This window comes from Microcaecilia unicolor, chromosome 2 (genome assembly GCF_901765095.1).
Source record: "Microcaecilia unicolor chromosome 2, aMicUni1.1, whole genome shotgun sequence".
Taxonomy (NCBI): Eukaryota; Metazoa; Chordata; class Amphibia; order Gymnophiona; family Siphonopidae; genus Microcaecilia; species Microcaecilia unicolor.
The window spans coordinates 576,568,876-576,583,640 of record NC_044032.1 but is presented as its reverse complement, the minus strand read 5'-3'; the positions used below and the strand labels follow the sequence as shown (position 1 = coordinate 576,583,640).

The window sequence follows — 14,765 nt, the reverse complement described above, 5'->3', positions numbered from 1 at the left end:
GTGAAACATGGTTGCTGAGTGGATGAGAGACAGGGAGAGATGCACGTAGATAAGAGGGTAACAAAATATAGCTGCACCCTTTTCACAGCTCACAAACAGCTCCCCGAGCTCCGCACACTTCACGTCCACCACAGTCACAGAGTGGCATTGAACTCCCTTACATCCCCCCTGCCCCGATGCCCTCCTAACAGAGAGAATGCAAAATGTAGGAGGTTAATTAAAACAATATAAACCTCACAAGTTTGCTATTGTTTTCAATAGCATTTGCTATAATTTTGGACAAATCAATATGGCGGCAAGCTCTGCCCACAACTTGTGTAATGGGCCAAATAGGATCATGCGGTCTCCATTCATCAAACCTCCTTGACAGAAGCACTTCTTTCCTGTGTTTTCCTGTAGCTCTGCAGGATGGAGCTTGCTGCTCCAGATCTACAGACTTACAGGGAAAAATATTAGGGGTGTTCAGGCACCCACAGAGCTGATGCATATGTGGGCAGACTGGATGAACCATACATGTAAAGACTACTATATTACTAGGTTATTATATTAACCCTCTTAGTCTCTGTAAATAAAAGCTCTGCAGTGAATAAAATTCACTCTGCTCTAGCACTGAATTTCCTTCTCTTTCTTAACTGCTGGTTCATGGGGGTGGGGGGAAGGTTATCCTAGACATTGTTTACTGTTGGAACAACTCAGCAAGTTGTCAGTGTGATTGCTATGATCCCCATTATTTGAATAGTGCTACCAGCTTAATACAGCGTGATAAAAGGACACATAAAAAAACAGCCCCTGCTCCTTGCAGCTTACTATGTAGTCGAGAAAGACATCATATACAAAGAAAAACAATGAAGGGGCTTTGGGCCATGTTTACTAAGGAGCGCTAGTGTTTTTAGCGAACACTGCGCTAAATGCTGGAGACACCCATGTATTCCTATGGATGTCTCTAGCATTAGCAAGCGCTAAAAACGCTAGCATGCCTATAGCACGGCTTAGTAAATAGATCCCTTTGAGTTTAAACAGTGGGAAAACTAAACCAGGTGGATTGTGGATGAGATTAGCTGAAGAAGGGGAAGCTTTAACTGAGCAGAGCTGCAGAGAATGAGGCTTTACAAGAGTTTATAAAAGAAAAGCCAGAGGGGCAAGCAGGAGATCTGAGTAATACTGCACTGAGAGAATACAACTGCTCTTAGTTTAGCTTAATACAGTTCTTTGCAAATCTAAGTTCAAATCCCACTTTTGCTCCTTGTGATCTTGGGCAAGTCACTTAACCCTCCTGCCTCAGGTTCAAAATTAGATTGTGAGCCCTCCAGGGACAGAGACATACCCAGTGTACCTAAATGTAACTCACCTTGCGCTACTACTGAAAAAGATGTGAGCAAAAATAAAATAAAAAAAAGTCCAAATAAGTAATACAACTACAGACATGAGAACACAGGATAAGATGTAAAAGTACATTAATAGATTATGAATAATTGATTGTTCTCAATGCTCCTTTTACTTTTCAAAGACTTGAAATCAAATATTTGCAAAGGTAAAAAAAATTGCTAATACCACAAAAGCATCCATTTTTAGAATGTGTTTCATGAGATGATTTATGCCCACAGTTCACCATATAAAGTATACCACCCTAGAAACATGGTAGGAGCTTGCATGACTGTACCTGTTTCCTCTTTTGGTTTCTTGTTAGAGTTATCATCTTTATATAAATCATTACTGAATGTAGGATGGTCAGGCAGCATGGTTAGCTGAGAATGCTTGTTCTTGTACTCTGGTCTGATACGATCCTTGATAAAACCTGTTTCTAGGTTCCATATGACAAAGTGGTCTCTGAAAATGGCAAGTCTGTACATTAACCTTTCCTAAAAAGCTCAACAAAAGTACACTGTTATGTTCTATTGAAAAGACATAGGTCGCAATAAACAATTGACATTCAATTATTAGATATTCCAATAGACAACAAGCCATATTCCTCTGTGATGTAGCAGCAGCTATTAAAGAGCTGTCCTCCAAGTGAAATGCCAGTTTTCCAAAATCCTTGGAGCCAATATTCACAGTGATTTAACCAGGCAGAAATAGCTCCTGGTTGGTTAAATCACCTGTTCAGGGCTAATCACTAGTCAGTGCTTGGCCGGTTAAATGTTGATATTCAACACTTAACCCACCAGGTTAACCCAGTGGTGTAGCTACGTGGGGCCAGGGGGGCCTGGGCCCCCATAGGTTTGGCCCTGGACCCCCCTGCTGACGACCCTCTCGACCCCCCTCCCGCCGTCACCTGCCTTTGCTGGCGGGGGACCCCAACCCCCGCCAGCCGAGGTCCTCTTCTTCCTGCGCAAGGCTTCATTCTGTGAGTCTGACATCCTGCACGTACAACATGCAGGACGTCAGACTCACAGAACAAAGCCTTGCGCAGGAAGAAGAGGACCTCGGCTGGCGGGGGTTGGGGTCCCCCGCCAGCAAAGGTAGGCAACGGTGGGTTGGCGGCGGGAGGGGAGGTCGAGAGGGTCGGCGGCAGGGGGGGGCAAAGTTGGTGGTGGCGGCGGCAGGGTCGGCAATGGCGGGGGGTTGGGCTCTGGACCCCCCTCCCGCCAAAGTCTGGCTACACTCCTGGGTTAACCACATAAATAGGACCACATAAACGTTAGTCCTTCCTATATGCAGTAATCTGTAGCTGGTTAAATGTGAATATCAGCTATGGGTTATCCGGCTCCTTAAAACCAGATATTCAGTGCTGAAGCCAGGACATGGTCTGGCATTGAATATCCAGATTTAACCACCAGTGGAGGTCAGCAAAATGCTGATTGCCGCCAGCTGAATGTTAGGCCCCTTGTCTTTTTGCCAGCTCCACAACAATATATTGATGACCTGTCCCCATTCCCCTCCAGCTGAAGAGTCTTCTTCAGCGCCAGCAGACTCTGGCGCCTTCGTGGTGTGATCATCTGTTTCTGACGCCTTACGTCCTGCACCGTGCATGTAGCCCCATACAGGACGTAAGGCTTCAAAAACAGATGATCACACCACGAAGATGCCGGAGTCGACCGGCGCTGAAGAAGACTCTTCAGCTGGTGGGGATTGGGGACCCCCGCCAGCAAACAAGGTACCTGATGCAGCGGCGGGGCAGGGGGCAGGCAGGCGGCGGTTGTGGCGGTGGAGGGTTTTGCAGCGGCGGTGGTGGTGGGGGAGGTCCAAAGCAGCGGCGGGGGGGGGGGGGGGAGACGGCTAAACAGTGTCCCCCCACCTTGGGCTCTGGCCCCCCTCCCGCCGAGATCTGGCTATGCCCCTGGTTTCCCCACCCCTGGATTTCGCCGTTTTGCAAGGACATCCAAATCGCAACTTGGACATTTCTTTCCAAAATGCCCCTCAATATATCCTCATACAAAATAAATTCATCCACAAGTGCATAATGAACACAACATCCTTCTACAATAATAAAATACATCAGAATACACAAAGTAAATAAGAATAGCATAGCGAATGAAGCAAATAAGCATTGAATAACCATGTTTTAAGGGCATGCTCAAACTGTCCATGAGCTGTCATACTACACAGTTCTTCAGACAAGGAATTCCACAATTTGGGACACCTTCCATAATAGTTTTGATTCTAGTTTCTTGCAAATAAAATTCCTTTGTTGCTGGCAGAGCTAATCATTGCCTGCCAAATTCAACTGATGGAGACTCTAGTGGTAGTATTGAGGGGTCAGAGTTCAGACTGGGGAATAGTCAGTTGAGGGATTTCCTGGTAGAGTCAATGTTTTCAACCCCCAACTGGTGTCCTGCTTACGCACCACTGGAGGCTCTGATGCACCCAGACGGGGTGCTTCGGGAGGCTCTGAGAGCTTGAGAGGGGGAGCTCATAGTCTACAACATGAGATCCCTACAGTTGTATGAGACAGACGTGTACAATGTGTGTGGCTTAGCATCTCTAGAACAGACACTAATTGCTATTAGTAAACTATGATTAATCATGTATTCTATTTTTAGTACTAGAGATCAACGTACCTATTTTCTGAGAGTCCAAGTAGTAAACCTCCTTCAAGGATCCTATATTCATGCTTTGGACAGGGGATAATGTAAAGACCAGTTTGTCTCTTCACATATTTCTTTTTAAGAAGGTCATAGGTAAGCAAGGTCTGTGAAAACACCAAAAGCTTTTTGCTGATTTTTCTACACAACACAGGGACACAAATAATTCTAGTAAAGAAACTATGAGATTAATATTCAGCCCATGATGGTTAATGGTTTTTAAGCTGTTTAAAGCTACTGGCTGAACTGACTGGATATTCAATGCCAGGCCATGGCTGGGCACTGGCATTGACTATCTGATGTTCTGACCAATTTGCAAATAGCTTAACAGATAAATTAGGACAGCAAGAAAGCTGTCTTAACTTTATTCGCTTATTTAGGGGCCTTTTTACTAACCTGCATAGGCGCCTAAGCATGCCCAACCTGCATCAATTTTGAGTTACCGCCCGGCTACCGCACGATCCTTGCGGTAATTTCATTTTTGACACGCGTCCGCTACGTGCACCAGAAAATATACTTATTTTCTGGCATGTGGGCGGTAATCGGCATCTTATGTGCGTAGACCATTACCGCCCAGTTACCGCGTGAGACCTTACTGCTAGGTCAATGGCTGGTGGTAAGGTCTTAGACCCAAAGTGGACACGCAGCAATTTTCATTTTACCGCATGTCCATTTTTGGCAAAAATTTTAAAAAGGCCATTTTTTACAGGTGCACTGAAAAATGATTCTGCGTGCGCCCAAAACATGCATCTACACTACCGCAGGCCATTTTTCAGTACGCCTTAGTAAAAAGGCCCCTCAACCACTTATCAGATTGAAGATTACCACTAACCAGTTAAGTGCTGGCAGCTGTACCCCTGAACAACCCTGGCACTAATCGGACAGTGCCTGAGCAGCCACAGGCAATTTCAGCAGCACTACCTGCTTAAATGCCATTGAATATTGCTAGATGGCCAGCTCAGCATGCTTTAACCGGCCAGGAGCCTTTTCTGCCCGATTAAGGGGCACTTTTACTAAGCGGCAGTAAGCCCACTGCGGGCTTACCATGCGCCAACCTGGAGCTACCCCCAGCCCAACGTGGGTGCCGGCAGTATTTCCACCTCAGCCCGCGGCATTTCTGGCACTAGCAGAAATATTTTAAAAATATTTCCACAGGGGGTTACCCAGTGGTAACCAGGTAACGCTGTGCACTACCCAGTTACTGTGGGCAGTGGCGATCCTAGGTTGGCTGCCACCCGGGTCAGTGATAGTGGTGACCCTTGGGGTACTCCGCATTCTGGTTTCCATGGTGATGATATATTTGATTTTGATATCACTTGATATGTTCTTGTGGTTAGGAAACCCTTGATCCAATTTGATCCAATTAAGTACATTTCCACCGATCTCGAAGTATTCTAGGATGTTTAGTATTATTTTATGGTTTACCATGTCGAACGCACTGGACATGTCGAATTGTAGGAGAAGTACACTTTTGCCATTTGCAATTTCTTGTTTGAATTTGGTTAGGAGAGTAATTAGTACTGTTTTGGTGCTGTGGTTGGAGCGAAATCCTGATTGTGATTCGTGTAATATTGAGAATTTGTTTAAGTAGTCCGTAAGTTGCTTGGTTACCATGCTTTCCAGCAGTTTGACTACCAGAGGGATAAATACTACCGGGTGGTAGTTGGTGATTTCATTTGCTTTTTTTCTTTGAATCTTTTGGTATTGGGGTGAGTAGTATGTTGCCTTTGTCATTAGGAAAGAGTCCATGTTGCAGCATGTAATTTAGGTGTGAAGGTATGAATAATAATAATAAGCAAATATGGCCAGCAAGTTATAAAAATAAGTCCCTTTGTATAATGAAGGATTACACACTATAGATATTCTGTTATAGCACAACTAATTGATTTCCTGAGAAGTGATTTACAATATAACAGCAAATATATTAAGTTTGCTGACCATGGACTGAGAATCCAACTTGTCCTCTGCAAGCCAAAGAAAACTAACTGTGCCCCAGAACCGAAAGAAAGAACCCATCCCTCATCTATTGCGACTGACAGCGTCTTTGGAAACAGCTTCCACTTGAAAAAGATAGCATCTTCCTCCTGAAGTTCTAGCTGCATTTGCCACAGTGAGCCAAGCCAGTCACAGCTGGATGATTTCAGGGGTAAGCGAGGTAATGTCCTCCGCTTGGCACAAGATCCTGACTCTCGGTCTTTGATAGATAGGACACCAACCGGGTACCCTGGGGGGGCACTGCAGTGGACTTCATAAAATGCTCTCAGGAACATAGCTCCCTTACCTGGTGTGCTGAGCCCCCCAAAACCCACTACCCACAACTGTACACCACTACCATAGCCCTTACAGGTGAAGGGGGGCACCTATATATGGGTACAGTGGGTTTGTGGTGGGTTTTGGAGAGCTCACTGTTTCCTCCACAAATGTAACAGGTAGGGGGGAGGGGTATGGGCCTGGGTCCGCCTGTCTGAAGTGCACTGCAGTACCCACTAAAACTGCTCCTGGGACCTTCATGCGCTGTAATGACATATTTTAAAGATGTTTTTTCAGGGTGGGAGGGGGTTAGTGACCACTGGGGGAGTAACGGGAGGTCATCCCCGATTCTCTCCGGTGGTCATCTGGTCATTTCGGGCACCTTTTTGTGCCTTATTCGTAATAAAAACACGTCCGGGTGAAAACGTCCAAGTGTTCGTCATGGACGTCCTTGCTTTTTTCGATTATGGGTCAAAGACGTCCAAGTGTTAGGCACGCCCAAGTCCCGCCTTCACTATGCCTCTGACACGCCCCCTTGAAATTTGGATGTCCTTGCGACGGACTGCAGTTGGAGACGTCCAAAATCGGGTTTCAATTTGGACGTCTCTGGGAGAAGGACGTCCATCTTCCGATTTATGTCGAAAGATGGACGTCCTTCTCTTTCGAAAATGAGCCCAACAGTGCCATAAAGCTATACATTAGAACTATGAAATTTGCTGACTGAAAGTAAGTTTGGAGTCTATGACATCCACTAGATATCAAAAAGATTAAATCATAGGAATTGGCTTGTCAGAATAGGAATTAAAGAGGAGAAAAGGGTATGATCTCTGATCCATGTTCAGCAAGACAGCTTATGGAGTTGTTACTTAGGAAGTCTTTCTGTGCTGAGTGGAAAAGTCATTGCAAAACGCAGTCCTGCCCTTTCTTGTCTTGAGTTGTCGACTGAGAGGAGAAGGAATGGCATTGGATTGAAGGAAACTGGATGAGCTGCTGCTGCTGCCTGGCCAACTCAAGTGCCACTGGTGTCATGGAGAGGAATGGAAGCAGTGCTGGAGAGGATCTCCAGACTCATTGTTGATGCTGTACTGTACTGCATCGTGTTGGGTGCACCCACAAAGAATCAAGTGAATTAGCTCCCTCCTTTCATGCTGTCTTCTGTGTCACCTGCTCTCCAAGTCACTATGACCTCCTGTCTTGGGTGTGGCTTCAAGAAATTGTTGGAGGCAGCAGCAAGGCAGCCTCCTGTCCTGTATACTGTGCTGGGCTGTGGGGGGAAACTGGGCAAAGGAGAAATAGCTATGTGCCTTGGAAGAGGGATAGCTGGAGAAGCTCCTATTGAAGCAGGCCAGTGTGGGATGGTCCTAGGAATTATGTAAGGTGTAATTCATAACCCCATCCCTCAGCAGAAGAGCTAGATGAGATTAAGCTATCAAGTAGAAACATGCTGAGCTGCAGGACTGGGAAGCTGAGCCACACTGGGACTATAAAAGAGGCTTTCCCAGAGTGAGAAGAAAGAAGCATTAGTTTTGGAAGGCCAGATGAAAGAACCTGCCAAGAATGGCAAGATGGTGGGGCCTTTCCCTTTGCCTTACATAAACCCTGAGAAGGCAAAGGAATATAAGGCATCTTGCAAAATAACTAAAGGATAAATACGTCCCAGTTAACGTTGCAAATACAACCATAGATTACAAAGAAAAAAAGAACAGTAAAAAAAAAAACTATGTGAAATTTGTTTGCAGCCCCAGCTGAAGGGCTGGAGATGCTGTAGTCTGGAAATGATTAGATCACCTGTGATGTCTGGAATGGAAAGCTGCTGAAGGAAACCTGCTGGCTTTATTTTTTTGTTGGAGACTGGTGCTTCCTCTTTGGATTGGAACAATTTAAAGGAATCCTGATATCTTCTGTCCATTAAAAGACTGGAGAACACTAGCTTAGTGAAGGCATTATTCCAGTTTGAACTGTGCTGTTCTTTCGCTAAACGTTTGCATGTGCTAGTTATTCTGAATCCAGAGAACTGTGTACAAAGAACTATGATCCATTTGTGACTTTGGGTCCTTCCCCTTTGAGCAGCTATAACCAAGTGTATAAAGAATATTATTATTTTTTTGGCAATTTGTTTCCAACTTCTGGCATTCTTAGGTAGATGTTTTTGAACTGATATTTCCAATAAAGACATTTATTTAAAAGGTATCCATGAAGCGATACTGCCTTATATGAGTATCTGATGATCCACCTATTGATTGTCCAGCCCTGCTCTTCCCCTAGACCAGGCCATCCCTGCAGGACCCCGGAGCTGTCCCGCCACCAGGGGGCAACAATGCATAAGCCAGTATACACTAGTAAAATACTGTTTATAAAATTACCCATTGTATAAGATATGGTTTCAGTGCACATGCTGGTATTAATGTATTCATTATAGCACAGATTCTGCAGCTTTTCTGAGGTAATTTTATAAAGACAAGTGGTGCTAAGTATCTTCATGAAATAGGCTATAAAGAGGCATCTGTATATAACCTCTCAGCCTATATGACCTGTTACAAAATTACTGTACACATTGCTTTTCTTGAGTAGTCCTAGCAAAACAAGTCCCTTCCTTCTTGCCATCCTCCCATACAGGCCATGTTTGTGGAACAATTTTGAAATTGTTGAAAAGTCAATATTTTTTCACTCTCAGTCAGAGACTTATATAGTTCTTTTAAAGTAATGGTAGGCTTCACAATGACCTTTCTCAGCAATGTTTTTGTTTCGTGGGTTTTGTTTTAACCCACAGCTACTCTCTTTGGAGGGATGGCTCAATAGAGGGAATGTGTTTCTAATGTCAGTGTCCCAAATAACATTCTTCTAGCCTTCTCTCGAGCTGTACCTTTGAATAACATCATCCCAGAGTATGTTTGGCAGTTTTGTGTTTTAGCATGTTTATATCTTTGCTTCAAGTAATAAAACAGATACAGCTTGATTCTACATCCAGGGGTATGCAACTCAGCTCTCCTACTGTGACTGGACACAGGTGTTCTCTAAAGTTTCATGGACATAATTAAGATAGGGCCTCTTTTATCAAGCCGAGTAGCAATACAGACAAAGCCCATTCAAATGAATGGGCTTTGTTGGCATTACCACACCGAGGACCACTAGTGTACCTTGATAAAAGAGGCCCTTAGTCTTTTGGTCTGTTGTGACAAAAGGAGTGAAGTCTTATGCATTCAAGATGTTTAGTATCTTATTCTTAATTCCTTTTTGAATAGTTCTAAAATGTTGCTTTACTTTGAAAATACAAGGTCTGATATTCAGCCAGCAATGATCAGCATTTTGCTCTCTGTCACCGGCGTTATACCTGAAAATTCAAAGCTGACCATGTCTGGGCTCCAGCACTGAATTTCCATGTATATGGAGCCGGTGAAAACAAAGCCGGTTAAGTGTGACATTTAACCAGTATGAAGAACCATATAAAGATAGGACTGAGAGTTACATGGTCCTATGGTTATCTTAGCCAGTTAAGTGCTGAAAATCAACACTTAACTAGCTAAGTGCAAACTCTGCACCCAGAACACCCCCAAATAGCCAGTTTTGGCTTAGGTGCTAACCAGGCATTTCAGCAGCTTTATCTGGTGCTGCTGAAAATGCCTGGTTAGCCCTAGACAGGTGATTTAAACAGTCAGGAGCCTTTCTCTCTAAATTGGCAGTGCCCTTCCCTGCCCAATGCATCCTGGGATGTACTGTTCAGGGCTTCCGTATCATATAAGGGACTTTTCTGTTGGGGGGGGGGGGTCGGGTCGGGGTAAGGGGGAGGGCTTTAGACCATCAGGGAGGTCTTTTCTGTCGGGGGGGGGGGGTGTCATCATTGGTTCATCTTCTGTCGGGAGGGGGGTCATCGGGTCAGGTCTGTCCAGACCGGGCAGGTCTGCTCTGTAGGGGTAGGGAGCCAGAGGGAAAAGCACCCTTTTTTGGTGCGCTGCCCGCTGATCATGAGGGAGGAATGCAGGAGACCCTTATTTGCATGCATTTGTATGCAATTAGCAGTCAGAGCCAGCGAGCACGTTGTTACACGCTCTCACCGGCTCTGATCATCGTGCAGGAGCAAACACAGGTCCTAGATTTCAAAGGAACTAACTTTGCCAAGATGGGGGAATTTTTCAAGGAACAGGTAGCAGGATGGGAACAGCTGAAGGATGTAGAACAGCAATGGACAAGACTGAAAGGAGCAACATTAAAGGCAACTAACCTTTATGTTAGAAAATTACATAAGAGGAAAAGAAGGCCTCTCTGGTATTCGAATGTAGTAGCTGAAAAGATAAGGGAAAGGAGGCTAGCCTTTCCACGTTATAAGACGACCCAGAAAGATGAAGACAGGAGCGAATACCTAAGCAAGCAAAGAGAAGCTGGAAAAGCTATCAGGAAAGCAAAGCGGCAAATGGAGGAAAAGATAGCTAATACAGTAAAATTGGGGGACAAGACCTTTTTCAGATATGTAAATGACAAGAGGAAGTGCCATAATAGCATTGTGAGGCTCAAAGCTGAGGGAGAGAAATATGTGGAAGATAAGGATAAAGCTGAACTGCTTAACGATTATTTTAGCTCTGTGTTCGTGAATGAAAGACCGGGGGTAGGGCTGCAGGAAACAAAGGCTAAAGGGGATGGATGTATGGTAGACCAAGACCCGGTTACGGAGGACTGTGTTCGTGAGGAGCTTGCCAAACTAAAAGTAGACAGAGCGATGGGACCTGATGGGATACACCCGAGGGTGCTTAAGAAAATCAGAGAAGTTCTGTCGGCTCCGCTGACAGACTTCTTTAATGCTTCCTTAGAAACTGGAGTGGTCCCAGTGGACTGGAGAAGGGCGGATGTGGTTCCTTTGCACAAGAGTGGAAGTAAGGAGGAGGTTGGGAATTACAGACCTGTCAGTCTGACCTCAGTGGTGAGTAAGCTAATGGAAACACTTCTAAAGAGGAGGATTGTGACATTTCTTGAACTACATGGAATGCGGGACCCGAAGCAGCATGGCTTCATTAGTGGCAGGTCGTGTGAGACAAATCTGACTGTCTTCTTTGACTGGGTGACCAAACAGTTGGATGTGGGAGGGCGCTTGATGTGGTATACTTGGATTTCAGCTCCTCACAGGCGACTGATAAATAAATTAAGTGCCCTCGGTATGGGACCTAGAGTAACTGATTGGGTAAAAAATTGGTTGAATGGTAGGAGACAGAGGGTGGTGGTAAATAGAGCTTGCTCTGAAGAAAAGGATGTTGTCAGTGGAGTACCGCAAGGATCGGTCCTAGGGCCGGCTCTTTTTAACGTCTTTGTGAGTGATATTGCAGAAGGGCTGTCTGGTAAGGTTTGTCTCTTTGCCAATGATACTAAACTCTGCAACGGGGTGGACACCCTAGAGGGTGTGAATGACATGAAGAAGGATCTAGCGAAGCTAGAGGAATGGACCGATATTTGGCAACTAAGGTTTAATCCCCAAAAATGCAGGGTCATGCACTTGGGTCGCAAAAATCCGAGGGAACGGTACAGATAGGGGGTGTAGTGCTTCAGTGTGCAAAGGAAGAGCGGGACTTGGGGGTGATTGTGTTTGACGAACTTAAAGCTTTCAAACAGGTAGAAAATGTGACAGCCAAAGCCAGAAGGATGCTTGGGTGCATAAAGAGAGGCATGACCAGCAGGAAAAAGGAGGTGATAGTGCCGTTGTATAAGTATCTAGTGAGGCCCCATTTGGAGTACTGCGTGCAGTTCTGGAGACCGCACCTATGGAAAGATATAAACAGGATGGAGTCAGTCTAGAGGGTGGCTACGAAATTAGTAAGCGGTCTTGAATGCAAAAATTATAGGGACAGGCTTATTAACCTCAACATGTATACGCTGGAAGGGAGGAGGAAAAGAGGAGACATGATAGAAACGTTTAAATATCTCAAGGGCATTTATGTACAGGACGAGAGCCTTTTTCAAATGAAGGAGAGCTCTGGAATGAGGGGGCATACGACAAAGCTAAGAGGGAATAGGGTTAGGAGAAACCTAAAGAAGTATTATTTCACAGAAAGGGTGGTGGAGGCGTGGGATGGCCTCCCAGTGAATTTAAAGTTTTGGTCCTTACATTTTGAGGCCTATTTACCAAACCACAGTGAGATATTGCTGTTAATGACAACATTTATTGTGCATTAGCAGAAAAACTTCTGCAGTAATGCTTTGGATTGAGAGTTCAACAACTTAATATATGGCCAAAACTTCTGCTGGTGCCTCACAAGTCATACATCAAAATCCAAAAGTTCTTTTTCTGAATTTTAAGTACAATCAGCTCCAATCAAACAGCTTTATGTTTTCTTTAAAGTTTATTAAGTGCAGGACAATGAACCTCAGCTTTCATGCGCCGCACTGCTTTCATACTTATAGCAGAGTCTTATGTGCGCGCATCGTCATCGGCTCAACCGCCTCCACTATCCTTAACGTAATTTATATTTATAACTGACCTAAGTCTTCAAGTGTTATAACTTTTAAAATTTCGCAACAAGCTTTTTCAAGGAGGTCCCCTAAGGAAATAAGGGCAACAGGTCCATTAAAATTCGCCTTAATGAACATAAATCTCGAACAAACACCAGGACAGAACAGGCTCCGTTGGTGAATCACTGGATGTTAAAAAATCATTCAGTGTCGGACCTCCATTGGAGAATTATTGACCAGGTTGTACTGGGGTGGGAGGGTGGTATGAAAATGATATAAGTATGAAAGCAGTGCGGCGTGGCCAAGGTTCATTGTCCTGCACTTAATAAACTTTAAAGAAAACATAAAGCTGTTTGATTGGAGCTGATTGTGCTTAAAATTCAGAAAAAGAATTTTTAGATTGAGAGTTGGCATGTTTGCCATGTGGGGGTTGCCAATCACAACATTAACAGGTGGCTGTACCATGGAAACAGTAAACTGTACCTCTTCGTATCCATGAAAACAGTCTGCTTTGCCTTTTATGAGAGTTGTAGTAATAAATCCACCCCTTTCTTGCACTAAAATAAAATTATATGTTAGGTATATATCATGTGTTTTCATATGCAGTAAGGTATTCACCATGCGTAAAAGATTGTTTAATGAATATTAATGTTTATTTTTAGTCTGGGTCTATCCTAAGAAGGGTTAGAAGTGCTGGGCTGGGGTGAGAGGAGCAGCTGGAAATTGGGGTTCTCAGTTTGAGGCATAAAGATATGGTTGTTTTTTTCTGGTGGTTTTAACTTTTGTTAGTTGTATTTTTAATGTTTTATATGGTCTAAAAATGAGGATGTTTACATTATTTTAGCATTGATTATTGTAATTATAATAGTAAGGGAAAATATACAGTATAGGGCTATATGTATTTATCCCCTTGCTGTTCCTAATAGTGCATCAGTGTCTGTATCTAGCCAATAGGGGTGAATTCTTGGTGGATTTCTTCCGCAATCTGTCTCAGCATTTTGTTTCAAGCTATTTGCAGAGCTAGAGTCTCTATGGCTGCACTTTTGACCTACATGGACAGATCTTTTGACCTACATGGGCTGATCAACAGCCCCCTGCTGTTCCAAACTAGGCCCTACTGTGTCTTCTAGAGACTGTTAATGCTGTGGCAGAAAATTCAAGTTTTAAAACTATGGGGAAAAAGGTATGGAGAATAGCTAATAAAGTTTGCATCTTTTTTTTTTAATTCTGTGAATGGGCTTTGCCACACCGGGAATCACTAATGTGGTTTGATAAAAGAGGTTCTAAGTTTTAATATGTGGATAATGCTGTGGCATTATATTATGTCTCAATGTATTTTTAAATTTCATTTATCCATTTCTTGTTTTATATTTTATTGTTTATGTAGGTTTCCCTTTTGTTAACAATTTTAATATGGATATGCACTTGAGCTTATAGATACAATGTGCATTTTGTTCTTTGTATAATATGCTATTTTTCATACCATTGTCTTTATTCAGAGCATAACATACACAAGCCCTTATTTTGATACATGGTACATCTTTGTTACATATAGTCACATACTTCGCAGCACACCATACGTGATACCACACTTCATGCTTTCCCTTATCTGACAGTACCCACAATTGTAACATTTATGTGTCCATTTTAATTTTAGCCTCTGACGTTTATTTTTTATTTTTTAAAATACATATTGATCAGCCTTCATTTTTCTTTTCACTGACATTTTACCATAGACCATTTAATCGGACTGCACATTTTATCTCTTTCTATGAGCACCCCCGGTGCACAGGTCATTCCCTTCTCTGTAGTGCACATGCGCTGCACTTGGTTACTCGGACCTTATTTAATGTCTGTTGGCATCACATTACACTTTTTCACTGCTCTTTGCAGAAATGACTTCTTGCTTCACAGCTCATTTTATTACCTTTGGGCATGCTGTTTTGTTTTGACTCCAGCGCTATAGCTGCAGTGTAATATACCTAAATATAAATTTAGGTATATTACATATCTGCCACACGAATCTCATACATCTTTAGTATTCAGCCTTGTTCACTCGTA

At 43.6% G+C, this 14,765-nt stretch overlaps 1 protein-coding gene across 1 annotated transcript in view; it reads right to left on the bottom strand.

The window, feature by feature from the left end:
- Positions 1 to 14,765, bottom strand: part of LOC115462659 — a 56,726-nt gene that overhangs the window by 23,071 nt on the left and 18,890 nt on the right. The window contains exons 7-8 of the mRNA XM_030192657.1: positions 3,999 to 4,129; positions 1,661 to 1,827 (exon numbers count right to left, since the gene is read on the bottom strand). Coding sequence (XP_030048517.1) covers positions 1,661 to 1,827; positions 3,999 to 4,129 — 298 coding nt within the window. The remainder of the gene's footprint in view (positions 1 to 1,660; positions 1,828 to 3,998; positions 4,130 to 14,765) is intronic.